The sequence below is a fragment of the Mustelus asterias genome, chromosome 9, assembly GCF_964213995.1.
Source record: "Mustelus asterias chromosome 9, sMusAst1.hap1.1, whole genome shotgun sequence".
NCBI classification, from domain to species: domain Eukaryota; kingdom Metazoa; phylum Chordata; class Chondrichthyes; order Carcharhiniformes; family Triakidae; genus Mustelus; species Mustelus asterias.
Genome location: NC_135809.1, coordinates 68631472 through 68659367, shown reverse-complemented (window position 1 = coordinate 68659367; position 27896 = coordinate 68631472). Strand labels below are relative to the sequence as shown.

The window sequence follows — 27896 nt, the reverse complement described above, 5'->3', positions numbered from 1 at the left end:
GGCATATGGTATGCTTGCCTTTATAGGACGGGGTATAGAGTATAAAAGCTGGAGTCTGATGATGCAGCTGTATAGAATGCTGGTTAGGCCACATTTGGAGTACTGCGTCCAGTTCTGGTCGCCGCACTACCAGAAGGACGTGGAGGCTTTAGAGAGAGTGCAGAGAAGGTTTACCAGGATGTTGCCTGGTATGGAGGGTCTTAGCTATGAGGACAGATTGGGTAAACTGGGCTTGTTCTCCCTGGAAAGACGGAGAATGAGGGGAGATCTAATAGAGGTATACAAAATTATGAAGGGTATAGATAGGGTGAACAGTGGGAAGCTTTTTCCCAGGTCGGAGGTGACGATCATGAGGGGCCACGGGCTCAAGGTGAGAGGGGCGAAGTATAACTCAGATATCAGAGGGACGTTTTTTTACACAGAGAGTGTTGGGGGCCTGGAATGTGCTGCCAAGTAGGGTGGTGGAGGCAGACACGCTGGCAGCGTTTAAGACTTCCTGGATAGTCACATGAGCAGTCTGGGAATGGAGGGATACAAACGAACGGTCTAGTTGGACCAATGAGAGGCACAGGCTTGGAGGGCCGAAGGGCCTGTTTCCTGTGCTGTACTGTTCTTTGTTCTTTGTTTATTCAAAAATCTATCTCTCTCTGATTGCTAAAGCAAGCCAAGTCAGCAAAGCCACAAGGCAGCTCTCAGCTAAACCGCAGAACACCAATCAAAACCGACTATTCACCTGCTGAAGTCAGCACTAGTGGAATCACAATGACCATGAAGATCCACCATCTGCTCCAAGACTGATTTGGATATATTTTTTAAAACTTAATTTTGGATTCAATTCTTATTTGTAGGGCGCACTTCATCTGAATTGCCTACAAAGTACTATCTATACCAGTGGGAAAACCAGAAAGTTTCCTACTGGCCTGAGCAGCACCTGTCAGATGGGATTCATCCACCTGATTGATGAAAATTTATGCCCAGCAGGAAACACAGTGGTCAGCCCGGGATTTCTGAGATCAGAGGGCCTTTGTTAAAGAGCGCCCTGATCTCAGTTGTAGGAGTTTTACAGAGACTTTTTGTATTGTGCTGGCTTTCATGTGAGAGATTTCTCTTTATTAATTACAGCTCAGTAAATACAAAGAACTCATGGGGACAGTAATTCTGGTTGAAGACATACTTTATTGCCCAGGCCTGGTCCACGCATGTGGGAGAATGATTTGGGCAGCCCAAATTATTCCAAATTACATTGTTATCAACATCACAATTGTATATTTTTCAAAAATCATTTGCCTGCCTACTCTGTGCACCCAAACTGGACGTGAGCCAACCATTTCAGTATGAATCATTTACCTTGGCCAATAACATTCTACTCTCCAGCAGCATGTGAATACATAGATCCGTAGAGTCGAGAGGTTCTTGCCCATTGTCTCTGAGCAACCCCAATACGTAGGTACGTACAGTTCAAAGGTTATTTTCCCACTGTCTACTTACCTACTTACTGTCCACTCACAAACCTTATAGAGTTATTGAAGGTGACCAAAGAGGTGGATGAGGGTAAAGCAGTTGATGTGGTGAATATGGATTTCAGTAAAGCGTTTAGAAACATAGAAACATAGAAAAACTACAGCACAAAATAGGCCCTTCGGTCCCACAAGTTGTGCCGAACATATCCCTACCTTTTAGACCTACCTATAACCCTCAATCCTATTAAGTCCCATGTACTCATCCAGGAGTCTCTTAAAAGACCCCATTGAGTTTGCCTCCACCACCACTGACGGCAGCCGATTCCACTCGCCCACCACCCTCTGCGTGAAAAACTTCCCCCTAACATTTCCCCTGTACCTACCCCCCAGCACCCTAAACCTGTGTCCTCTCGTAGCAGCCATTTCCACCCTGGGAGAAAGCCTCTGAAAGTCCACCCGATCTATGCCTCTCAACATCTTATATACCACTATTAGGTCTCCTCTCATCCTACGTCTCTCCAAGGAGAAAGGACTGAGCTCCCTCAGCCTATCCTCATAAGGCATGCCACTCAATCCAGGCAACATCCGTGTAAATCGCTTCTGCACCCTTTCAATCTTTTCCACATCCTTCCTGTAATGAGGCGACCAGAACTGAGCACAGTACTCCAAGTGGGGTCTGACGAGGGTCTTGTATCGCTGCATCATTATCCCCGGACTCCTAAACTCAATCCCTCAATTGATAAAGGCCAGCACACCATACGCCTTCTTAACCACCTCTTCCACCTGTGGGGCCGATTTTAGAGTCCCATGGACCCAGACCCCAAGGTCCTTCTGATCCTCCACAGTACTAAGAGTCTTTCCCTTTTTTATTGTACTCCTTCATCCCATTTTACCTGCCAAAATGGACCACTACGCATTTATCTGGGTTGAAGTGTATCTGCCACTTCTCCACCCAATCTTGCATCCTATCTATGTCCCTCTAACTTCTGACATCCCTCCAGACTATCCACAACCCCACCAACCTTCGTGTCGTCGGCAAACTTACCAACCCATCCCTCCACTTCCTCATCCAGGTCATTTATGAAAATGACAAACAGCAAGGGTCCCAGAACAGATCCCTGGGGCACACCACTGGTGACCGACCTCCATTTAGAAAAAGACCCATCTATACACACTCTCTGCCTCCTTTGGGCAAGCCCGTTCTGGATCCACAGGGCTCCACTTTTTCCAGAAGCCTTGCATGGGGGATCTTATCGAACGCCTTGCTAAAATCCATATAAACCACATCTACCGCTTTCCCTTCGTCAATGTGTTTAGTCACATTTTCGAAGAACTCCACCAGGCTCGTCAGGCACGATCTGCCTTTGACAAAGCCATGCTGAGTATTCTTGAGCATACTAAACCTCTCCAAATGCTCATAAATCTTGTCCCTCAGGAGCTTATCCATCAGCTTACCAACCACTGAGGTTAGACTCACCGGTCGGTAATTTCCTGGGCTATCCCTATTCCCCTTCTTGAAAATAGGAACCACATCGGCAATCCTCCAATCCTCCGGCAATTCTCCCGTCTCCATCGACGACACAAAGATCAGCGCCAGAGGCTCTGCAATCTCTGGATTTTAGTAAGGCGTTTGATAAGGTCCCCCATGGTCGGCTTATGATGAAAGTGAGGAGGTGTGGGATAGAGGGAAAGTTGGCCGATTGGATAGATAACTGGCTGTCTGACCGAAGACAGAGGGTGGTGGTCGATGGAAAATTTTCGGATTGGAGGCAGGTTGCTAGCGGTGTGCCGCAGGGATCAGTGCTTGGTCCTCTGCTCTTTGTGATTTTTATTAATGACTTAGAGGAGGGGGCTGAAGGGTGGATCAGTAAATTTGCTGATGACACCAAGATTGGTGGAGTAGTGGATGAGGTGGAGGGCTGTTGTAGGCTGCAAAGAGACATAGATAGGATGCAAAGCTGGGCTGAAAAATGGCAAATGGAGTTTAACCCTGATAAATGTGAGGTGATTCATTTTGGTAGGACAAATTTAAATGTGGATTACAGGGTCAAAGGTAGGGTTCTGAAGACTGTGGAGGAACAGAGAGATCTTGGGGTCCATATCCACAGATCTCTAAAGGTTGCCAGTCAAGTGGATAGAGCTGTGAAGAAGGCCTATAGTGTGTTAGCTTTTATTAACAGGGGGTTGGAGTTTAAGAGCCGTGGGGTTATGCTGCAACTGTACAGGACCTTGGTGAGACCACATTTGGAATATTGTGTGCAGTTCTGGTCACCTCACTATAAGAAGGATGTGGAAGCGCTGGAAAGAGTGCAGAGGAGATTTACCAGGATGCTGCCTGGTTTGGAGGGTAGGTCATATGAGGAAAGGTTGAGGGAGCTAGGGCTGTTCTCTCTGGAGCGGAGGAGGCTGAGGGGAGACTTAATAGAGGTTTATAAAATGATGAAGGGGATAGATAGAGTGAACGTTCAAAGACTATTTCCTCGGGTGGATGGAGCTATTACAAGGGGGCATAACTATAGGGTTCGTGGTGGGAGATACAGGACGGATATCAGAGGTAGGTTCTTTACGCAGAGAGTGGTTGGGGTGTGGAATGGACTGCCTGCAGTGATAGTGGAGTCAGACACTTTAGAAACATTTAAGCGGTTATTGGATAGGCACATGGAGCACACCAGGATGATAGGGAGTGGGATAGCTTGATCTTGGTTTCAGATAAAGCTCGGCACAACATCGTGGGCCGGAGGGCCTGTTCTGTGCTGTACTGTTCTATGTTCTATGTTCTTCCCTCGTCTCCCACAGTAACCTGGGGTACATCCCATCCGGACCCGGCGACTTATCTATCTTGATGCCATTCAAAGATTCCAGCACAACCTCTTTGTTAAAGTTTGATAAGGTTCCCCACGGCAGGCTATTGCGGAAAATACGGAGGCATGGGATTGAGGGTGATTTTGCGGTTTGGATCAGAAATTGGCTAGTTGTAAGAAGACAGAGGGTGGTGGTTGATGGGAAATGTTCATCCTGGAGTTCAGTTACTAGAAGTGTACCGCAAGGATCTGTTTTGGGGCCACTGCTGTTTGTCATTTTTATAAATGACCTGAATGAGGGATGGGTTAGTAAATTTGCGGATGACACTAAAGTCGGTGGAGTTGTGGACAGTGCGGAAGGATGTTGCAGGTTACAGAGGGACATAGATAAGCTGCAGAGCTGGGCTGAGAGGTGGCAAATGGAGTTTAGTGTGGAAAAGTGTGAGGTGATTCACTTTGGAAGGAGTAACAGGAATACAGAGTACTGGGCTAATGGTAAAATACTTGATGGTGTGGATGAGCAGAGAGATCTCGGTGTCCATGTGCATGGATTGCTGAAAGTTGGCACCCAGGTTGATGGGGTTGTTAAGAAGGCGTACAGTGTGTTAACTTTTATTGGTAGAGGGATTGAGTTTCGGAGCCATGAGGTCATGTTGCAGCTGTACAAAACTCTGGTGCGGCCGCACTTGGAGTATTGCGTACAGTTCTGGTCGCCGCATTATAGGAAGGGTGTGAAGCATTGGAGAGGATGCAGAGGAGATTTACCAGGATGTTGCCTGGTATGGTGGGAAGGTCTTATGAGGAAAGGCTGAGTGACTTGAGGCTGTTTTCGTTAGAGAGAAGAAGGTTAAGAGGTGACTTAATAGAGACATACAAGATGATCAGAGGATTAGATAGGGTGGACAGTATGAGCCTTTTTCCTCGGATGGTGATGGTTAGCACGAGGGGACATAGCTTTAAATTGAGGGGTGAGAGATATAGGACAGATGTCAGAGGTAGGTTCTTTACTCAGAAAGTAGTAAGGGCGTGGAATGCCCTGCCTGCAGCAGTAGTGGACTCGTCAACATTAAGGGCATTTAAAGGGTCATTGGATAAACATATGGATGATATTGGAATAGTGTAGATTAGATGGGCTTTAGATTCGTTTCACAGGTCGGCGCAACATCGAGGGCCGAAGGGCCTGTACTGCGCTGTAATGTTCTATGTTCTACTTAGCAACACCTTATCGGGAAAATTGTACTATTCTATTCATTCTACTGTCTGGGAAGCTCGTACTTTCTAAAGTTCACAATGATAAGAGAGTTCATTTTGCTTCACTCAGTAGCTGTATTATTTTCAAGGAATGTAGTTCTTCTTACTCAGCTGTATCCCATCATGCCAAGATTGATGCTTTTAGTGCAGAATATAGAAATTCGTGTTTAAATTCTCTAACAGTGATTATATCTGTTTCTATGCAAACTATACTTTTGTAACTCCAGGTACTTTGCACTTTTTTTGTACCATATTCACTCTAAATTAGTCTATCTTGGGCAGAAAGGGGTCATGAAATGTCCTTGGCAGACAGGATTAAGGAGAATCCCAAGGCATTTTATTCATACATTAGGAACAAAAGGGTTGTCAGGGAAAAAATCGGACCTCTCAGGGACAAAGGTGGGGAATTATGCTTAGAGCCCAAAGAAGTCGGGGAGATCCTAAATGAATACTTTGCATCGGTATTCACAAAGGAGAGGGATGTGTTGACTGGGAGTGTCTCGGAGGGGAGTGTTGACCCGTTAGAGAAAATCTCCATTACAAGGGAGGAAGTGTTAGGTTTGTTAGAGAATTTAAAGACTGACAAATCCCCAGGGCCTGATGGAATCTATCCAAGGGTGCTCAGGGAGACGAGAGATGAAATCGTTGGGCCTCTGACGCAAATCTTTGTCTCGTCACTGGACACAGGTGAGGTCCCAGAGGATTGGAGGATAGCTAATGTGGTCCCATTATTTAAGAAGGGTAGGAAGGATAACCCGGGAAATTATAGGCCGGTGAGCTTGACATCCGTGGTAGGGAAGTTGTTGGAGAGGATTCTTAGAGATAGGATGTATGCGCATTTAGAAAGGAATAAACTCATTAACGATAGTCAGCATGGTTTTGTGAGAGGGAGATCATGCCTCACTAACCTGGTGGAGTTTTTTGAAGAAGTGACTAGAATGGTTGACGAGGGAAGGGCCGTGGATGTCGTGTGTATGGACTTTAGTAAAGCGTTTGACAAAGTCCCTCATGGTAAATTGGTGCAAAAGGTTGGATCTCATGGGATAAAGGGGGAGGTGGCTAGATGGGTGGAGAACTGGCTTGGTCACAGAAGACAGAGGGTGGTAGTGGAAGGGTCTTTTTCCGGCTGGATGCCTGTGACTAGTGGTGTTCCGCAGGGCTCTGTATTGGGACCTCTGCTGTTTATGATTTATATAAATGATCTGGAAGAAGGTGTAACTGGGGTGATCAGTAAATTTGCGGACAACACGAAAATGGCTGGACTTGCAGATAGTGAGGAACATTGTCAGGGGCTACAGAAGGATATAGATAGGCTGGAAATTTGGGCAAAGAAATGGCAGATGGAGTTCAATCCAGATAAATGCGAAGTGATGCATTTTGGTAGAACTAACGTAGGGGGGAGCTATACGATAAATGGCAGAACCATAAAGGATGTAGATACACAGAGGGACCTGGGTGTGCAAGACCACAGATCCTTGAAGGTGATGTCACAGGTGGAGAAGGTAGTGAATAAGACATATGGCATGCTTGCCTTTATAGGACGGGGCATAGAGTATAAAAGTTGGGGTCTGATGTTGCAGTTGTATAGAATGTTGGTTCGGCCGCATTTGGAATACTGCGCCCAGTTCTGGTCGCCACACTACCAGAAGGACGTGGAGGCTTTAGAGAGAGTGCAGAGGAGGTTTACCAAGATGTTGCCTGGTATGGAAGGGCTTAGTTATGAGGAGAGATTGGGTAAACTGGGGTTGTTCTCACTGGAAAGACAGAGGATGAGGGGTGACCTAATAGAGGTGTATAAAATTATGAAAGGCATAGATAGGGTGAACGGTGGGAAGCTTTTTCCCAGATCGGTGGTGACGTTCACGAGGGGTCATAGGTTCAAGGTGAAGGGGGGGGGGAGGTTTAACACGGATATCAGAAGGATGTATTTTACAGAGGGTGGTGGGGGCCTGGAATGCGCTGCCGGGCAAGGTGGTGGAGGCGGACACACTGGGAACGTTTAAGACTTATCTAGATAGCCACATGAACGGAGTGGGAATGGAGGGATACAAAAGAATGGTCTAGTTTGGACCAGGGAGCGGCGCGGGCTTGGAGGGCCGAAGGGCCTGTTCCTGTGCTGTATTGTTCTTTGTTCATGTTCTTTGTTAGTGTTTTTAATCTCTGGTTATCCTAAACCCTACTGACTTCAGTGTTCAGACACCGGCCCTCTTTCTCCCCACAACGGAAAGGGTAACCCTCCTGCTGACCAATGGAGCACCCCTAAACTTTAGCACAAAAGGGATCCTTCCCCCCGCCCCCCCCCCCCCCCCCCCGACTTCCCCCCACCACTGAGAGCAGGTCACCCGCCACCTTCGCACGACACAAGCATGAGGGTGACCTGATCCTCCACCCAGCCAGCCACAGACTCCGATATAGGGTCCTCTCAGGACCCCCCATCCAGATTCCACCCCTTGGCAGTGCCTACGTTACACTGCCGCCTGACACTCTGGCACTGACACCCGGGCTCTGACACCCTGATCTGGTGCTTTGGACTTTGAGTGGGTAAGGGGGTCAAGGAGGTAGGTGTTCTGCCCTGGTGGCCGTCTGTCCTGCCAGGCTGCAGACTCGGGATCCCCCATTGGACCTGGGGTTTGGGGGGGCTTGCCTTGAGAAAGGTGTTGACCTCGGGACTCTCCCCTTGGAGGGGGTCTCATGGCTGGAATGTCTCTTCCAGCCCTGGGAAACCTGAAGATCACTCTTGGCATGATAATTTCAAGGCAGCTCTGATCAAAATCTTCATTCTTATTTGTACTGTGAAAACTTGAAGTGGCCTGGTTAGTATAATTTCCATGCCCCCTGGACACCTGGAAGCCTTCCAAATCACAGCAGCATTCCATTCTTCAGACAGAAAGAATTTCCCTTTCTCTCCCTAAGATGCTGCTGTTCAAGAAGTCACCTTTAAAGTCCTCTGTCTCACGGTGGAAGTAGCTTTCACGGTGGTGGAGGGGTTTGCAATTCCCATCTCCACAGCTGCTCACTCAACCCCATTCTTTGAATACTGCAATTTTTCAAGTATCAGAGCCTTCCTAGAAAGCGCAAAGCCTTTAAATACATTTGAAGCTCTTTCAAATCCCATGCAAACCTTTGAGTCCTTTAAAATCCATTGCAAGCCTTTGAAAAACTTTGTTTTCATTCAAGTTCATGGTACAGTACTGTTAACTAACAGTTTAATGGTTTTTGCACAGCATGTTGGAGACTTATTTATTTATCTTTCCCTCATGGTTGAATGCATTTGAAGTACCCCCCATTGTTCCTATCCTCTATGTTTATTAACATCCTTATTCTGCTTGAGAGCTGCAGGCAACTTCAAATCAGCTAAGTGATATATGTTCGTCTTTTCTGTAAACACTGCCCTGTTGGAGGGCCGGTGACGAGGGAGCGCCACCCGGTCGCAGGACCGGCGCGACGGGGGAGTGTCAGCGCGACGGGGGAGCGCCGCCCCGCTGGAGGGTTGTCGCGACCGGGGAGCGCCGCCCAACCGGCGTGCCGCCACCCTGCCAGCGGGTAAATGTCCATGGCCTGGGATTTAAACATGCACCATTATCCGGCTTGCCTGATGGGATATATCTCTGTGTGAGATGTGATGTTTACTTATTTACTCCAGCAATAAACACAGAGCTTCATGGTAATACTTACAAGGGGCAAGTCTCCCTCAATCATGGTGCCTCCACCTCTTTTCTTATAATCCCTCGTTGCGACCTACCTCTGAGGAAATATTTAGTCACCCATCCTAATACTTCTTACTTTGCATCAATGTGAATTTTTGTCTGATCCTGCATTTGCAGAGCATTTCTTTTCTCTTTTAAAGGCAGAGATACAAGTTGACCTGGAGTGGTACGATGGATTTTAGTCTCTTCCCTTATATCTAGCATCTGCTAAAAGGGAGAACCAAACCAATCAGTTAGATCAGTGTTTGGAAAACATTGACACAGATTTATGAATATGTTTTCAAGCTCCTATTCTTCTGCTAGTATTTGATTCATCCTGTATTATATAGCACAAACTGCATTAAACACTTCTGTATGCAGAGAGTGGTGAAGATTTGGAACTCTCTTCCTCAAACGACGGTGGTCAATAGACAATGTTTTACTGAGCAGGTGTATAAAGGGATATGGGCCCAGGGCGGGTACATGAAGTTAGGTCACAGATCAGCAATGATCTTATTGAATGGCGGAGCAGGCTCGAGGAGCTGAATGGCCTACTCCTGATCCTATGTTCCTAACCAGTGAGGTCACTTTGATCCGATACAATTGCATCGGTCCATAGTGTTGACAATGGGGAAAACTGATGTTTCTACCCACTTGAAATCTCGCAATTTTACCTGATTGAAGTCACCGAGAAGCATTTGCATTCACTGCAACTCATAAAAAATGCCATAATTTTCCAAAACTCATGCTGCAGTGAATTTGTCACTATCCACTTTCACATGTAGGCCATTCCTTGCTCGTTGCGCAGGAACAGGCCCTTTGCCCCTCCAAGCCTGCACTGACCATGCTGACCACGTGAACTAAAACCCCCTACCCTTCCCTGGACCGTATCCCTCTATTCCCATCCTATTCATGTATTTGTCCAGACGCCCCTTAAAAGCCACTGTCATATCTGCTTCCACTACCTCCCCCGGCAGCGAGTTCCAGGCACTCACCATCCCCCGGGTAAAAAAACTTGCCTCGTATATCTCCTTTAAACCTTGCCACTTGCACCTTAAACATAGAACATAGAACAGTACAGCACAGAACAGGCCCTTTGGCCCACGATGTTGTGCCGAGCTTTATCTGAAACCAAGATCAAGCTATCCCACTCCCTATCATCCTGGTGTGCTCCATGTGCCTATCCAATAACCGCTTAAATGTTCCTAAAGTGTCTGACTCCACTATCACTGCAGGCAGTCCATTCCACACCCCAACCACTCTCTGCGTAAAGAACCTACCTCTGATATCCTTCCTGTATCTCCCACCACGAACCCTATAGTTATGCCCCCTTGTAATAGCTCCATCCACCCGAGGAAATAGTCTTTGAACGTTCACTCTATCTATCCCCTTCATCATTTTATAAACCTCTATTAAGTCTCCCCTCAGCCTCCTCCGCTCCAGAGAGAACAGCCCTAGCTCCCGCAACCTTTCCTCATAAGACCTACCCTCCAAACCAGGCAGCATCCCGGTAAATCTCCTCTGCACTCTTTCCAGCGCTTCCACATCCTTCCTACAGTGAGGTGACCAGAACTGCACACAATACTCCAAATGTGGTCTCACCAAGGTCCTGTACAGTTGCAGCATAACCCCACGGCTCTTAAACTCCAACCCCCTGTTAATAAAAGCTAACACACTATAGGCCTTCTTCACAGCTCTATCCACTTGAGTGGCAACCTTTAGAGATCTGTGGATATGGACCCCAAGATCTCTCTGTTCCTCCACAGTCTTCAGAACCCTACCTTTGACCCTGTGCCCTATGCCCCCTAGTAATTAACTCTTCCACCCTGGGAAAAAGCTTCTGACTATCCACTCTGTCCATGCCCCTCATAATTTTGTAGATTTCTATCAGGTCACCCTTCAACCTCCGTCGTTCCAGTGAGAACAAACCAAGTTTCTCCAATCTCTCCTCATAGCTAATGCCCTCCCTACCAGACAACATCCTGGTAAATCTTTTCTGTACCCTCTCCGAAGCCTCCACATCCTTCTGGTAGAGTGGCGACCAGAATTCCAAGTGCGGCCTAATTAAGGTTCTATAAAACTGCAACATGACTTGCCACTTTTTAAACTCAATGCCCAGCCGATGAAGGCAAGCATGCCGTGTGCCTTCTTGACTACCTTCTCTGCCAGCATTGCCACTTTCAGTTTCGACCCAGCAACAATGAAGGAATGATGATATATTTCCAAGTCAGGATGGTGAGTGACTTGGAGGAGAATCTCCAGGTGGTGGTGTTCCCAGGTAACTGCTGCTCTTGTCCTCCAGGTGGTAGTGGTCATGGGTTTGGAAGATGCTGCCTAATGAACCTCGGTGAGCTGTTGCAGTGCATCTTGTGGATGGCACACCCTGCTGTTCATCAGTGGTGGAGGGAATGAATACTTGTGGATGGGATACCAATCAAGTGGGCTGTTTCGACCTGGATGGTGCCGAGCTTCTTGAGTATTGTTGGAGCGGCACTCATCCAGACACGAGGAGAGTATTCCATCATACTCCTGACTTGTGCTTTGTAGATGGTGGTCAGGTTTTGGGAGTCAGGAGGTGAGTTACTCGCCACAGGATTCCTAGCCTTTGACATGCTCTGGTAGCCACAGTATTTATATGGCTAGTCCAGTTCAGTTTCTGGTCAATGGTGGGCCAAAGGGCATGTTCCTGTGCTGTATTGTAACCCCCAGAATGTTGATATTGGGGGATTCTGTGATGATAATGGCATTGAATGTCTTGGAGTGATAGTTAGATTCTCTCTTGTTGAAGATGGTCATTGCCTAGCACTTGTGTGGTGTGAATGTTACTTGCTACTTGTTACTTGCCACTTGTCAGCCCAAGCCTGGATTTTGTCCACGTCTTGCTACAGTTGGACATGGATTGTTTCAGTATCTGGGGAGTCACAAATGGTGCTGAATATTGCGCAGTCATCAGCGAACATCCCCATTCCTGGCCTTATGATGGAAGGAAGGTTAATGATGAAGCAGCTGAAGATGGTTGGGCCTAGGACATTACCCTAAGCAACTCCTGCAGTGATGTCCTGTAGCTGAGATGATTGACACACATTATCTGCACAGTTTATCTCTATTTTAGTAGGGACTTCATTTTATTAAGGCATAAACATTGGGAGTAAGGTACATGGTAAGCAATAACTAACTTTTACAAAGGTTACCTGTGTGTCTACATTTGACTGGCTGCGGGATTCTTTGGAGAAATGTGATAGATGATTGCAAGTTAGAATCCTAAAATGATTCAACACTGAAGAAGGCCATTCAATCCATTGAGCCTGTATGATGTAGTCATCTCATTAATCCCATTCTCCACGATATGACCTTGTAGTTTCCTTCAAGTTTGCTGCTTGTCTGCGTCGTTCTCTGCAAAAGTAACAAATCCCACATGCCTTGCAGGAGAAAACAAAGTGTCTGTGTATATATCAACGCCTCTCTTCGAATCAAGCAAGGATCATCCTGACAACACGCTTCAGCCCATCGGACAGCCCAGCAGGAAAAACAGAATTTGGTTCAATCCTGCTGCACTCCAGAACGAAGCAGCTCACGGCTACTGGAATGAGAATGTGAAAGTAGAGAGCATGTACTTCCCTTACACAAAGCAAAGCCTGGGTGAGAAAGCTGATGCCTGACTGTACAGGTGGATGACTGAGTGGTCCTCCTCACTGTCTCCAACACTGCAAAGAGACTGCAGAGCAAAGGGCAATGGGAGATGGGGAATCTCAGAAAACATAAAGCCAGGTAGCAAAGGAGATGGTTTAGAGCAGAGTTCATCAGATGATAAGTTCAGGGGAGTGTGGGTAGGAGACAGTTGCTAACAGTAAGGGGGTTAAGGGAGAGTTACTAAGTGTTTGTAAGGGGAGGGTAAGGGAGAGTTAATAAGAGAAGGGAGTTACGAAGATTTAGTAAAGGGGTAGGGCAGAGTTATTAAGAGTTAGAAAGGGGGGAGGGGCAGTTACTAAAAGTTAGTAAACCAGTTCAGGGGAAGTTATTAAGAGTTTGAAAGGGGGGTTAGGGGAGAGTTACTAAGGGTGAGTAAGAGGGTCAGGGGAGAGTTACTAAGAGTTAGTAAGGGTGTAGGGCGAGTTAGGGCAAGTGTTCATGAGGGGGAGAAGGGATAATTGCTAAGCGTTAGTGAGGAGTTTGGGGGAGAGTTACTAATATTTAGTAAGAGGGTTAGGGGACAGTTACTGAGTCGGTAAGAGGGATAGGGGAATGTTTGGCTGGGGAGGGGTTTAGAGAGAGTTGTCCGGGGAGCAGTGTAGGGAGAGTTAGTGAGGGGAGGGATGTAGAGAGAGTTAATCTGGGGAGGGGTGCAGGGAGAGTTAGTCTGGGGAAGGTTTTGGGGAGAGTTACTCTGGGGTGGTGTTTCGGGGAAAGTTAGTCACTTAGGAGAAAGTTAGGTTTAGAGAGAATGAGTCTGGGGAGTGGTTTAGGGGAGAGTTAGTCTGGGGTGCGGTTTAGAGAGAGTTAGTGCGGGAAGGGGTTAAGGGACAATTAGTGTGGGGGGGTGTTTTGAGAGAGCTCGTCTGGGGAGCTGTTTAGTGGAGAGTTAGTCTGGGGAGGAGTTTTGTGGAGAGTTAGTCTGGGGAGGGGTTTTGTGGAGAGTTAGTCTGGGGAGGGGTTTTGTGGAGAGTTAGTCTCGGGAGAGGTTTTGTGGAGAGTTATTTTTGGGATCGGACAGAGAGGGGACATATCCCCTTTTCTTTGTGCTCTACCACTTTCGGCTAACGTCCAACCCTTGTTGCTCCATGTGATTCCTTGCCCCTTATCTTGTGGCTTGTTGCCTTCTTGTTGCCTCAGCCTTTTTCTTCTTAAAAATTATATATTATAATTCGTGTTAGCTTTTCTCTTGTGGGGTGGTGAATGGGGGTACCCCCATGCGGAGGAAGAGGAGGAGTAGGTGTGGGAAGGGAAGAAAGAACAAAGGAAAAGAGGGTGATGGTCTGCTTCTGTCATATTTTAGTGGGGTTGGTGGGGTGTGTTAGGAGGCGGGGGCTGCTAGGTTGGGGCTTTACGTGTTTCCGGGGGCTGGGATGGATGTCCAAGTGGTGTATGTGTTGGAGAGTTGTTTTTGGGGGTATCCTGGTTAGGGAAGTTTTGTGTCTGATGCAGTCAGATTCAGTATTTTCGGGGTTGTGGGGGTGGGGTGGGGTGGGGTGGGGGGGTAAAGGTTTTGTTAGTGGGTGGGCTACTGAGGTGGGTTACTGGGGGGTGGGGGTGGGGGAAGAGGTCAGGTGGTGGGGGAAAAAAAAAGTCCTGGGGGTTTCCTGATAGGGATGTCGGTGGGTAGGTTGTTGGTTGAAGGATGGTTTGTTGTCCTCCCCTGTCTTGGCGCTTGCATCTCCCGTGTGTGTCTGTTAGAGTGGGTGGGGTGAGGGGGCTCCCAGACCTGGTGGGATGGGGTGACTTTTTATTCTTGGTGGGTGTTTTATTTTGTGGTGGGCGGGATGTTGTGGTGTGGATTCGGGGAGTATGTTTGGATTGGTGCGGAGGAAGTTGGTGCAGGGACATTCCCGTTTATTCGAATGGTTTACGGGTTTGGTCTTTTGTTGGTAGTGCAAAAATTACTTGACTGACAATTTATTTCTTTATTAATTAATTAGTGTCCCCAGTAGGTTTACATTAGCAATGTAATGAAGTTACTGTGGTAGGGTACACTGAGGAAGAATTTAGCATGGCCAATCCACCTTTGTTAGTTGTAATGAGGCAATCTCTGTCCAGGTTTCTCCCATTGTTCCTGATGGTTGAATACTTAAAGATTTGCATTTTCCTCAGACCTGCTTTTGGATTCTACCCAGTCACCATGTGGTCGGAGTATCATCCATACAGAGTTACATTTATATTTTTATTTTTAGAGGTTTATATTTCTGCGCTTGGATTAGTTCCCCCATTCTAATAGATTCCCATACGTGTCCAATTATCCCTTTTAATTAAGGTGAAACTATAGCGATCCCCGGGCCACGTCTAAGACAATGTCTGAGGATCTTTCATGTGTGTTTTAATTTAAAAAATCTCACTCTCACTGAAGCTCCTGAAGGTTGAGTCCAGGTCTGGCTGGGGTTCATTTAGGTCCCGTTTGTTCCACGTTCAGGGCGAGCTATGGATAGCATTTGGCCATTCTTACCATCTCTCTCCAGTAGAACCGCAACTGAGGCTGAGTCTTGGAGGCAGTTAGTCTGGCGTGGGGAGTGGGCGGAGTTCGTGCGGCGAGGGGAGTGGGCGGAGTTAGTCTGGCGAGGGGAGTGGGCGGAGTTGGTGCGGCGAGGGGAGTGGGCGGAGTTAGTCTGGCGAGGGGAGTGGGCGGAGTTGGTGCGGCGAGGGGAGTGGGCGGAGTTGGTGCGGCGAGGGGAGTGGGCGGAGTTGGTGTGGCGAGGGGAGTGGGCGGAGTTGGTGCGGCGAGGGGAGTGGGCGGAGTTGGTGTGGCGAGGGGAGTGGGCGGAGTTGGTGCGGCGAGGGGAGTGGGCGGAGTTGGTGCGGCGAGGGGAGTGGGCGGAGTTGGTGCGGCGAGGGGAGTGGGCGGAGCTGGTGCGGCGAGGGGAGTGGGCGGAGCTGGTGCGGCGAGGGGAGTGGGCGGAGCGGGTGCGGCGAGGGGAGTGGGCGGAGCGGGTGCGGCGAGGGGAGTGGGCGGAGTTGGTGCGGCGAGGGGAGTGGGCGGAGTTGGTGCGGCGAGGGGAGTGGGCGGGGTTGGTGCGGCGAGGGGAGTGGGCGGAGCTGGTGCGGCGAGGGGAGTGGGCGGAGCTGGTGCGGCGAGGGGAGTGGGCGGAGCGGGTGCGGCGAGGGGAGTGGGCGGAGCGGGCGCGGCGAGGGGAGTGGGCGGAGCGGGTGCGGCGAGGGGAGTGGGCGGAGCGGGTGCGGCGAGGGGAGTGGGCGGAGCGGGCGCGGCGAGGGGAGTGGGCGGAGCGGGCGCGGCGAGGGGAGTGGGCGGAGCGGGTGCGGCGAGGGGAGTGGGCGGAGCGGGTGCGGCGAGGGGAGTGGGCGGAGCTGGCGCGGCGAGGGGAGTGGGCGGAGTTGGTGCGGCGAGGGGAGTGGGCGGAGCGGGTGCGGCGAGGGGAGTGGGCGGAGCGGGCGCGGCGAGGGGAGTGGGCGGAGCGGGCGCGGCGGGGGGAGAGCGGCGGAGCGGGTCTGGCGAGGGGAGTGGGCGGAGCGGGCGCGGCGGGGGGAGTGGGCGGAGCGGGCGCGGCGAGGGGAGAGCGGCAGAGCGGGTCTGGCGAGGGGAGTGGGCGGAGCGGGCGCGGCGGAGCGGGTGCGGCGAGGGGAGAGTGGCGGAGCGGGCGCGGCGAGGGGAGTGGGCGGAGCTGGTGCGGCGAGGGGAGTGGGCGGAGCGGGTGCGGCGAGGGGAGAGCGGCGGAGCGGGCGCGGCGAGGGGAGTGGGCGGAGCGGGTGCGGCGGGGGGAGTGGGCGGAGCGGGTGCGGCGAGGGGAGAGCGGCGGAGCGGGCGCGGCGGGGGGAGTGGGCGGAGCTGGTGCGGCGAGGGGAGTGGGCGGAGCGGGCGCGGCGAGGGGAGAGCGGCGGAGCGGGTCTGGCGAGGGGAGTGGGCGCCGTTGGTGTTGGGAGGGTTTCAGTGGATAATTAGCGTGGGAAGTGGTATAGGGATGTGTTAGTCTGAAGAAGGAGTTAAGGAAACGTTTGTCTGGCGAGGGGTTTAGAGAGAGTTTGTCTGGTGAGGGGAGTAGGCAGAGTTAGTCTGGGAGAGGAGTAGGCAGATTTTGTAAGGGAGGGGTCCAGTTAGTTTGTCTGAGGAGTGGTTAAGGTGAAGGTTAGTCTGGGGTGGGGATTAGGGAGAGTAAGTCTGGAGGTAGTCTTAACCATCTCCAAAACTCATCTCCAGGCTAACTCTGCCTACCCCAACCCCCCTCCCCAGACTAACTCTGCCTGCTCCCCTCCCCTCCCCAGACTAACTCTGCCTGCTCCCCTCCCCAGACTAATTCTGCCTGCTCCCCTCCCCTCCCCAGACTAACTCTGCCTGCTCCCCTCCCCAGACTAACTCTGCCTGCTCCCCTCCCCAGACTAATTCTGCCTGCTCCCCTCCCCTCCCCAGACTAACTCTGCCTGCTCCCCTCCCCAGACTAACTCTGCCTGCTCCCCTCCCCAGGCTAACTCTGCCTACCCCAACCCCCCTCCCCAGACTAACTCTGCCTGCTCCCCTCCCCAGACTAATTCTGCCTGCTCCCCTCCCCTCCCCAGACTAATTCTGCCTGCTCCCCTCCCCTCCCCAGACTAACTCTGCCTGCTCCCCTCCCCAGACTAACTCTGCCTGCTCCCCTCCCCAGACTAACTCTGCCTACCCCAACCCCCCTCCCCAGACTAACTCTGCCTGCTCCCCTCCCCAGACTAACTCTGCCTACCCCAACCCCCCTCCCCAGGCTAACTCTGCCCATTCCTCTCCCCAGGCTAATTCTGCCCACTCCACTCCCCTCCCCAGGTTAACTCTGACTCCTCCCCTCCCCAGACTAACTCTGACTCCTCCCCTCCCCAGACTAACTCTCCCCTAAATCATTCCCCAGACTACCCTTCACCTTAACCACTCCTCAGACAAACCAACAACAGTTCTCTCCAGATTTGCTCTGCCGACTTTCTTCGCCAGACAAACACTCGCTTAAAGCCCTCTTCAGACTAACACACCCCTGTACCACTTCCCACGCTCGTTATCCACTAAAACCCTCCCAATACTCCTATTCCCCTCCCCAGACTAACTCCCTCTAAACCCCTCCACAGATTAACTCACTCTAAACCGCTCCAAAGATTAACTCTCTCTAAACCCCTTCCTAAACTAGCTCTCTATAAACCCCTCTTCAGACTAAGTCTCCGTAAAGCCCCCTCGCCGGACCAAGTCTCCCCCGCCCCCTCGCCGGACCAAGTCTCCCCCGCCCCCTCGCCGGACCAAGTCTCCCCCGCCCCCTCGCCGGACCAAGTCTCCCCCGCCCCCTCGCCGGACCAAGTCTCCCCCGCCCCCTCGCCGGACCAAGTCTCCCCCGCCCCCTCGCCGGACCAAGTCTCCCCCGCCCCCTCGCCGGACCAAGTCTCCCCCGCCCCCTCGCCGGACCAAGTCTCCCCCGCCCCCTCGCCGGACCAAGTCTCCCCCGCCCCCTCTCCGGACCAAGTCTCCCCCGCCCCCTCTCCGGACCAAGTCTCCCCCGCCCCCTCGCCGGACCAAGTCTCCCCCGCCCCCTCGCCGGACCAAGTCTCCCCCGCCCCCTCGCCGGACCAAGTCTCCCCCGCCCCCTCGCCGGACCAAGTCTCCCCCGCCCCCTCGCCGGACTAATACACCCTAAACGCGCTAACTGTCCACTAAAGCCCTCCCAACACGGCGGCTCCCTAAACCCCTTTGCCAGACCGACTCTCTTGAAACCCCTCGCCAGACTGACCCCCCCCACGAAACCCCTCGCCAGACTGGCTCTCCCCTCAAAACCCCTCGCCAGACTGGCTCTCCCCTCAAAACCCCTCGCCAGACTAATATGTTAGTCTGGGGAGGGGTTTAGGGAAACTTAGTCTGTGGAGGGGAGTAGGCAGAATTAGTCTGAGGAGGGGTTTACGGGAAAGTTGGTCTGGGGAGGGGTTTAGAGTGAGTTTGTCTGGGGAGGGGTCTGGGGAGGGGTTTAGAGTGAGTTTGTCTGGGGAGGGGTCTGGGGAGGGGTTTAGAGTGAGTTAGCCTGGTAAGGGGTTCGCAGAAATTCTGGGAAGGGCTTTAGAGAGAGTTTATCTTGGGAGTGGTTTTGGGGAAAGTTTTTCTGGGTAGAGGTTTAGAGAGAGTTTGTCTGGGGAGGGGTTTAGGGAGAGTTTGACTGGAGAGGGGTTTAGAGAGAGTTTGACTGGGGAGGGGATTAGAGTGAGTTTGTCTGGGGAGGGGTTTAGAGAGAGTTCGTTTGGGGAGGGGTGTAGAGAGAGTTTGTCTGGGGAGGGGTTTAGAGAGAGTTTGTCTGGGGAGGGGTGTAGAGAGAGTTCGTTTGGGGAGGGGTGTAGAGAGAGTTTGTCTGGGGAGGGGTTTAGAGAGAGTTTGTCTGGGGAGAGGTTTCAGGGAAAGTTTCTCTGGGCAGAGGTTTAGAGAGAGTTTGTCTGGGGAGGAGTTTAGAAAGAGTTTGTCTGGGGTGGGGTTTAGAGAGAGTTTGTCTGGGGAGGGGTTTAGAGAGAGTTTGTCTGGGGAGGAGTTTAGAGAGAGTTTGTCTGGGGTGGGGTTTAGAGAGAGTTTGTCTGGGGAGGGGTTTAGAGAGAGTTTGTCTGGGGTGGGGTTTAGAGAGAGTTTGTCTGGGGAGGGGTTTAGAGAGAGTTTGTCTGGGGTGGGGTTTAGAGAGAGTTTGTCTGGGGAGGGGTTCAGGGAGAGTTTGTCTGGGGAGGAGTTAAGAGAGAGTTTGTTTGGGGAGGGGTTTAGGGAGAGTTTGTCTGGGGAGGGGCTTAGAGAGATTTTGTCTGGGGAGGGGCTTAGAGAGAATTTATCTGGGGAGGGGTTTAGAGAGAGTTTGTCTGGGGACGGGTTTAGGGAGAGTTAGTCTGGGGAGGGGTTTAGGGAGAGTTAGTTTGGGGAGTGTTTTAGAGAGAGTTAGTTTGGGGAGTGTTTTAGAGAGAGTTAGTCTGGGGAGGGGTTTAGGGAGAGTTAGTTTGGGGAGTGTTTTAGAGAGAGTTAGTCTGGGGAGGGGTTTCGGGGAGTATTAGCCTGAGGAATAGTTTGGAGAGAGTCTGGCGAGGTGTTTAGGGAGCAGATTGCACTGGAAGCATTAGTATGTTTATCGCGTGGTTTTATGAGCAGAGCTTGGGGCCAGCTTCACAACAAACACATTATAATTAATAGATTATCACTAGGTTTTAGGGGTTAAGGGGAGAACTTTCGGAAAGGATGTAAGGGGATATATGTCGGCATGGTCAGGAAGAGCTATTCCGAGATGAGTTCTGATCAGCGTTGCTCAGGTTTAACAGGTGATGATGTTTCTGGACTGTGGTAACATATGCATTTTGAGCATTACATAAGCAGCGCTATTGAGAGCAGATGTCCAGGAATGTATATTCAAGAGCAGGGATTTTTAGAAAGTCGTAACAGAGGAGTTTCAGATCTCAGTAAGCAATTAGTTAATTAGGAAAGGTAATCACGTGAGAGAATTTGGTAATCTGTAAATGTGGTGGGAAGCAATAACTACACAATTTCATACCAAGATGAGCAAGGACTTGCCATGTTGCACATCTGCCATCTACTGGTGAGATCTGTCAGCATTCACCATTGTTTACTGACAGTCGGGGAGGGGTTTAGGGAGAGTTAGTTTGGGGAGTGTTTTAGAGAGAGTTAGTCTGGGGAGGGGTTTAGGGAGAGTTAGTTTGGGGAGTGACCCCTCCCCAGACAAACTCTCTCTAAACCTCTGCTCAAACTCTCCCTAAACCCCTCCCCAGACAAACTCTCTCTAAACTCCTCCCCAAACAAACTCTCTCTAAACTCCTCCCCAGAGAGAGTTAGTTTGATAGAACGTGTTATTGATAGAACGTATTTGGTTCACTGACAGTCTGTCCTATTGACTGTGTAACTGGTTCACTGACACCTTGTGCTCTTGGCTGTGTGTAACCTGTTCACTGACAGTCTGTGCTGTTGACAATGTGTACCCTGTTTACTGACAGTCTGTGCTGTTGACAATGTGTACCCTGTTTACTGACAGTCTGTCCAAATGACAGCATGTTACCTGTTCACTGACAGTCTGTTCTGCTATGTGTGTTACCTCTCAGGGGACCAGCAGCCAGCAAAGCGTAAAAAAGGTCCTGCTCCGAAGATGTTGGGCAATGAGCTCTGTAGTGTGTGTGGAGACAAAGCTTCAGGATTCCATTACAATGTGCTGAGCTGTGAAGGTTGTAAGGGTTTCTTCAGACGCAGCATGATCAAGAATGCCCAGTATTCCTGCAAGAATAATGGCCAGTGTCACATGGATATGTACATGCGTAGGAAATGCCAAGAATGTCGTCTAAGGAAGTGTCGGCAGGCGGGAATGTTGGAGCAATGTAAGTCAGTGAAAAAAGGTGAATGGCATACAAAGCCATCTAACCACACGCAACACTGTGACAAAGGTCTTAGAAGCATTAGGCCGTGTGCAGAATCATTATGAGAAAAGAAAACTGAGAGGCACCAGTCAGTATACAGATATCATCCTGGGAGAGATGGGGGATTTAGAGACACCAGTCACTGTACAGATAGCTCATAGAATCATAGGACCATAGAATCTCTACAGTGCAGAAAGAGGTCATTCAGCCCATTGAGCGTGCAGTGGTAACAATTCCACCCAACCCTGTCCCCGCAATCCCACATATTTACCCTGCTAATCCCACTGACACTAAGTGGCAATTTAGCATGGCCAATCAACCTAACCTATGCATCTTTAAGCTGTGGAAGGAAACTTCCTCTGGAGCATCCAGAGGAAGACATCCTTTGCGTAAAAGAAGTTCTTCCTCAGGTCCCCTCCACACTGACTGCCATTTATCTTGAATCTATGTCCCCTGGTTTCCTATCGTGCCCCCACATTCACATCCAAATTGTTAATGTATAAAAGAAAGAGCAAGAGTCCCAACACACCAAATCTTGTGGAACACCATTGGAAACAACTTTCCATTCGCAAGGGCATCCATCGACTATTACTTTTTTGTTTTCTGTTACTGAGCCAATTTTTGATCAAGTTTGCCACATTACCCTGTATCCCATGAGTTTTTACTTTTTTGACCAATCTGCCATGTGGGACTTTGTTAAACACCTTGCTAAAACTCCATGTACAGAGCATCCACTGTATTACCCTCATCAACCCTTCTTGTCACTTCCTCAAAGAATTCATTCAAGTTTGTGAAGCAAGACCTTCCTTTAACAAATCCATGCTGACCGTCCCTGACAAGTCCCTGCCTTCCTATGTGACAGATAATCCTATCTCTCAGGATTGATTCTACTAACTTGCCCACCATCGATGTAAGATTAACTGGTCTCTAAGTGTTTAGCATTTCCTTTGATCCCTTTTTAAACAATAGAACTACGTTTCCATTTCTCCAGTGCTTCCGTACCTCCCCGTATCTAGTGAGGATTGGGAAATCATCTTCAGAGCATCTGCTATCTCCTCCATGACCTCCTTCCGCAGCCTCAGAAACAATCTATCTGGCCCTGGCAACTTATCAACCTTCAAGAATTCCAACCTTTCGAGTACTTCCTTTCTCTTTGTGATTATCCCTTTCAATATCTCACAATATCTGGACTATTAAATCTGCATCGTCCCTTTCCTTTGTAACCACGGAGACAAAAGGTTCATTTAACATTCCCACAGCCTCTGCATTTACACACAAGTTCCATAGAACATAGAACAGTACAGCACAGAACAGGCCCTTCGGCCCACGATGTTGTGCCGAGCTTTATCTGAAACCAAGATCAAGCTATCCCACTCCCTATCATCCTGGTGTGCTCCATGTGCCTATCCAATAACCGCTTAAATGTTCCTAAAGTGTCTGACTCCACTATCACTGCAGGCAGTCCATTCCACACCCCAACCACTCTCTGATCCTTCCTGTATCTCCCACCACGAACCCTATAGTTATGCCCCCTTGTAATAGCTCCATCCACCCGAGGAAATAGTCTTTGAACGTTCACTCTATCTATCCCCTTCATCATTTTATAAACCTCTATTAAGTCTCCCCTCAGCCTCCTCCGCTCCAGAGAGAACAGCCCTAGCTCCCTCAACCTTTCCTCATAAGACCTACCCTCCAAACCAGGCAGCATCCTGGTAAATCTCCTCTGCACTCTTTCCAACGCTTCCACATCCTTCTTATAGTGAGGTGACCAGAACTGCACACAATATTCCAAATGTGGTCTCACCAAGGTCCTGTACAGTTGCAGCATAACCCCACGGCTCTTAAACTCCAACCCCCTGTTAATAAAAGCTAACACACTATAGGCCTTCTTCACAGCTCTATCCACTTGAGTGGCAACCTTTAGAGATCTGTGGATATGAACCCCAAGATCTCTCTGTTCCTCCAGTCTTCAGAACCCAACCTTTGACCCTGTAATCCACATTTAAATTTGTCCTACCAAAATGAATCACCTCACATTTATCAGGGTTAAACTCCATTTGCCATTTTTCAGCCCAGCTTTGCATCCTATCTATATCTCTTTGCAGCCTACAACAGCCCTCCACCTCATCCACTACTCCACCAATCTTGGTGTCATCAGCAAATTTACTGATCCACCCTTCAGCCCCCTCTTCTAAGTCATTAATAAAAATCACAAAGAGCAGAGGACCAAGCACTGATCCCTGTGGCACTCCGCTAGCAACCTGCCCCCAGTCCGAAAATTTTCCATCCACCACCACCCTCTGTCTTTGATCAGATCGCCAGTTACTTATCCAATCGGCCAACTTTCCCTCTATCCCACACCTCCTTTCTTTCATCATAAGCCGACCATGGGGGACCTTATCAAACGCCTTACTAAAATCCATGTATATGACATCAACTGCCCTACCTTCATCAACACACTTAGTTACCTCCTCAAAAAATTCAATCAAATTTGTGAGGCACAACTTGCCCTTCACGAATCCGTGCTGACTATCCCGGATTAATCGGCATCTTTCTAAATGGTCGTAAATCCCATCTCTAAGGACCTTTTCCATCAATTTACCAACCACCGAAGTAAGACTAACCGGTCTATAATTACCAGGGTCATTTCTATTCCCTTTCTTAAACAGAGGAACAACATTCGCCATTCTCTAGTCCTCTGGCACCATCCCCGTGGACAGCGAGGACCCAAAGATCAAAGCCAAAGGCTCTGCAATCTCATCCCTTGCCTCCCAAAGAATCCTAGGATACATTTCATCAGGCCCAGGGGACTTATCGACCTTCAGTTTATTCAAAACTGCCAGGACATCCTCCCTCCGAACATCTATTTCCTCCAACCTATTAGCCTGTAACACCTTCTCTTCCTCAAAAACATGGCCCCTCTCCTTGGTGAACACTGAAGAAAAGTATTCATTCATCACCTCGCCTATCTCTACTGACTCCATACACAAGCTCCCACTACTGTCCTTGACCAGCCCTAACCTCACCCTGGTCATTCTTTTATTCCTCACATAAGAGTAAAAAGCCTTGGGGTTTTCCTTGATCCGACCCGCCAAGGACTTCTCGTGTCCCCTCCTAGCTCTCCTAAGCCCCTTTTTCAGCTCATTCTTTGCTAACTTGTAACCCTCAATCGAGCCATCTGAACCTTGTTTCCTCATCCCTACATAAGCTTCCCTCTTCCTTTTCACAAGACATTCCACCTCTTTTGTGAACCATGGTTCCCTCACTCGGCCATTTCCTCCCTGCCTGACAGGGACATACCTATCAAGGGCATCCAGTATTTGTTCCTTGAAAAAGTTCCACTTTTCATTAGTTCCTTTCTCTGACAGTTTCTGTTCCCAACTTATGCCCCCTAATTCTTGCCTAATCGCATCATATTTATCTCTCCCCCAATTGTAAACCTTGCCCTGCCGTACGGCCCTATCCCTCTCCATTGCAATAACAAAAGACACCGAATTGTGGTCACTATCTCCAAAGTGCTCTCCTACAACCAAATCTAACACTTGGCCCGGTTCATTTCCCAGTACCAAATCCAATGTGGCCTCACCTCTTGTCGGCCTATCCACATATTGGCCGACAGGAAACCCTCCTGCACACACTGCACAAAAACTGCCCCATCCGAACTATTTGACCTACAAAGGTTCCAATCAATATTTGGAAAGTTAAAGTCCCCCATGACAACTACCCTGTGACCCCCACACATATCCATAATCTGCTTAGCAATTTCTTCCTCCACATCGCTATTACTATTTGGGGGCCTATAGTAAACTCCTAACAACGTGACCGCTCCTTTCCTATTTCTAACCTCAGCCCATATTACCTCAGTGTGCAGATCCCCCTCGAAGTGCCTTTCCGCAGCCGTTAAACTATCCTTGATTAACAATGCCACTCCTCCACCTCTTTTACCAGCTTCCCTACACTTAGTGAAACATCTATACCCCGGAACGTCCAACGACCATTCCTGTCCTTGTTCTACCCACGTCTCCGTAATGGCCACAACATCGTAGTCCCAAGTACCAATCCACGCCCCAAGTTCATCTACCTTGTTCCGGATGCTCCTTGCATTGAAGTAGACACACTTCAACCCACCTTCCTGTCTACCGGTACCCACCCTTGACCCTGATACCTTCCTTTCATTATCTCTGATAGGTCCCACGTTATCCTTAACTAACCTTTTCCCATTAATATATTGGTAATACATCGTTGCATTTTCTTTAACGTTACTTGCTAATCTTTTCATAGAATCATCATAGAACCCTACAGTGCAGAAAGAGGTCATTCGGCCCATCGAGTCTGCACCAACCACAATTCCACCCAGGCCCTATCCACATATCCCTACATATTTACCCACTAACCCCTCTAACCTATGCACCCCGGGACACTAAGGGGCAATTTAGAATGGCCATTCAACCTAGCCCACACATCTTTGGACTGTGGGAGAAAACCGGAGCACCCGGAGGAAACCCACGCAGACACAGGGAGAATGTGCAAACTCCACACAGACAGCGACCCGAGCCGGGATTCGAACCCAGGTGCCCTCTCTTCGATTTCTTTATTTCCTTTTTTACTTTGTGCATGCACTTCCTATATTCATCTAGGCTATCTGTAATGCTTAGTTCTTTGTGCCTATCACACACTTTCTTTTTCTGTTTGATCTTTCCCTGTATTCTAGACCCAGTGGGTCTAGATTTGGCAGTACAGTCAGTTTACAAATATCTCCCTGAGAGAGAGAGAGAGAGAGACTGAGAAACACCAGTGGTAAGGATTTAAATATTCACTCATTGGTCAACGTGAAAGCAGGCAAGGTAGCCCCCATCACATTGTTGCTTTTGATAATCGGTTGACCTTTAAAGATTGATACGGGTGCCTCTTCCACAGTAATCATAGAAACCCTACAGTGCAGAAGGAGGCCATTCGGCCCATCGAGTCTGCACCGACCACAATCCCACCCAGGCCCTACCCCCCACATATTTTACCCGCTAATCCCTCTAACCTACGCATCTCAGGGGCAATTTTAACCTGGCCAATCAACCTAACCCGCACATCTTTGGACTGTGGGAGGAAACCGGAGCACCCGGAGGAAACCCACGCAAACACGAGGAGAATGTGCAAACTCCACACAGACAGTGACCCGAGCCGGGAATCGAACCCGGGACCCTGGAGCTGTGAAGCAGCAGTGTTAACCACTGTGCTACCGTGCCGTAATAGGGGAACACACATTTTGATACAAGGGGTCCAGCCATTAATTTGATGGGTACGGCAGCAAAACGGACAGGAAAAGCTATCAAGATAAAAGATACTAGCACAGTACCTTTAAGCTATCAGCAGCAGTCCACTCAGCTCCCAGTAATAATAGTGTCAGGCCAAGGACCAAGTCTTTTGGGCCGTGATTGGCTCAAGGTATTCGAGTTAAACTGGATGGAGATCTTCCAAGTACGGGAAGGGGGACTGCCTGAGTTAATGAAGAAGTATGAGAATGTTTTTTGCAATGGGTTAGGTAAACTAAAGGGCCTTCAGGTGAAGTTCTGTGTAGATCCGTAGGCAACCCTTTTTTGGATCAAGACCAGTATCATGTGCCTTTCAAGAAAGGTTGGACACGGAATTGAAGAGATTGGAAAGGATTTAATCTAAACAATTCAATTTGTGGAATGAGCAGCACCCATAGTCCCCATGATAAATTAAAGACACTATACTTGGGGATAAAGTCTGACAAGACTGTCCATGTCTCTGGAGACTACAAATTAACAGTTAATGAGGCTGCCACGTTAGATTAGTATTCAATCCCAAAGACTGAAGACTTGTATGCAAAGCTGGTCGGAGGTCAGTCTTATACAAAGTTGAATATGAGCCACACATATCAACAACTTGAGTTAGATGTTGCTTCCCAAGGTTATGTTATGATAAACTCACAAAAAGGTTTGTTTCAGTAATTATTATCAATACTTATTCATCATTATCAATGTATTAAAAAACTTAGAGGGGGAGGGACGTGACCTGGGTAATCAATCAGGGGCCAGGGTGGGCGAATCACCATCATACACAAGTGCAGGCTTCTGTATAAGTTCGATCCTGGAAGCTGACTGGTTGCCATGAGGCTGCAAGCCTCTGTATTATAGTTATATGCAAATAAATATTGCAGTTGTTATTTAGCAAAATGGTGAACAGGAATGATTACACTGGCAATGACCATCAATCTTAATGTGCCGCAGAACTGCTGGCCTCTGATTGGCTGGCAATTCTTTGAAGCAGGACTTCCTCCTGGAGATAGACAGAAGTCTTGCCATGCTAATGAAAGGGCCATTGTCCAAACAATTGAAGTGGGCAAGCTGACCAAGTGGAGGTGGGCTGGTCCCTGAAATTCATGCTGCAAGCCTGCCCCAAGCATATAATCCGGTCCCAGGCTTCTTAACTTTTGAAGGGAAAAGGAAACTATAAAAAGAAGTGGCATGACCCTGATAATAAAGAGCAATCTGGAGACAATGGAAAGTCTCTTAGTTAAGAATATCCAAAAATTGAATTGGTTTGGGTGGAGCTTAGAACCAACAAGGGGTAGTAAAGTCCTGTAAAGGGACTTCTCAGAAAAAGTGACCATAATATGATAGAATTTTGTTGCCTCTTTA

General features: G+C 49.2%; 1 protein-coding gene across 2 annotated transcripts in view; it reads left to right on the top strand.

The window, feature by feature from the left end:
- Window positions 1-27896, top strand: part of nr1h3 (nuclear receptor subfamily 1, group H, member 3) — a 462162-nt gene that overhangs the window by 243396 nt on the left and 190870 nt on the right. The window contains exons 2-3 of one of the 2 annotated variants that reach the window (XM_078220324.1): window positions 12625-12837; window positions 20929-21198. In XM_078220324.1, the coding sequence (XP_078076450.1) occupies window positions 12625-12837; window positions 20929-21198 (483 nt within the window). The remainder of the gene's footprint in view (window positions 1-12624; window positions 12838-20928; window positions 21199-27896) is intronic. The other variant, XM_078220325.1, reaches the window with a different exon arrangement.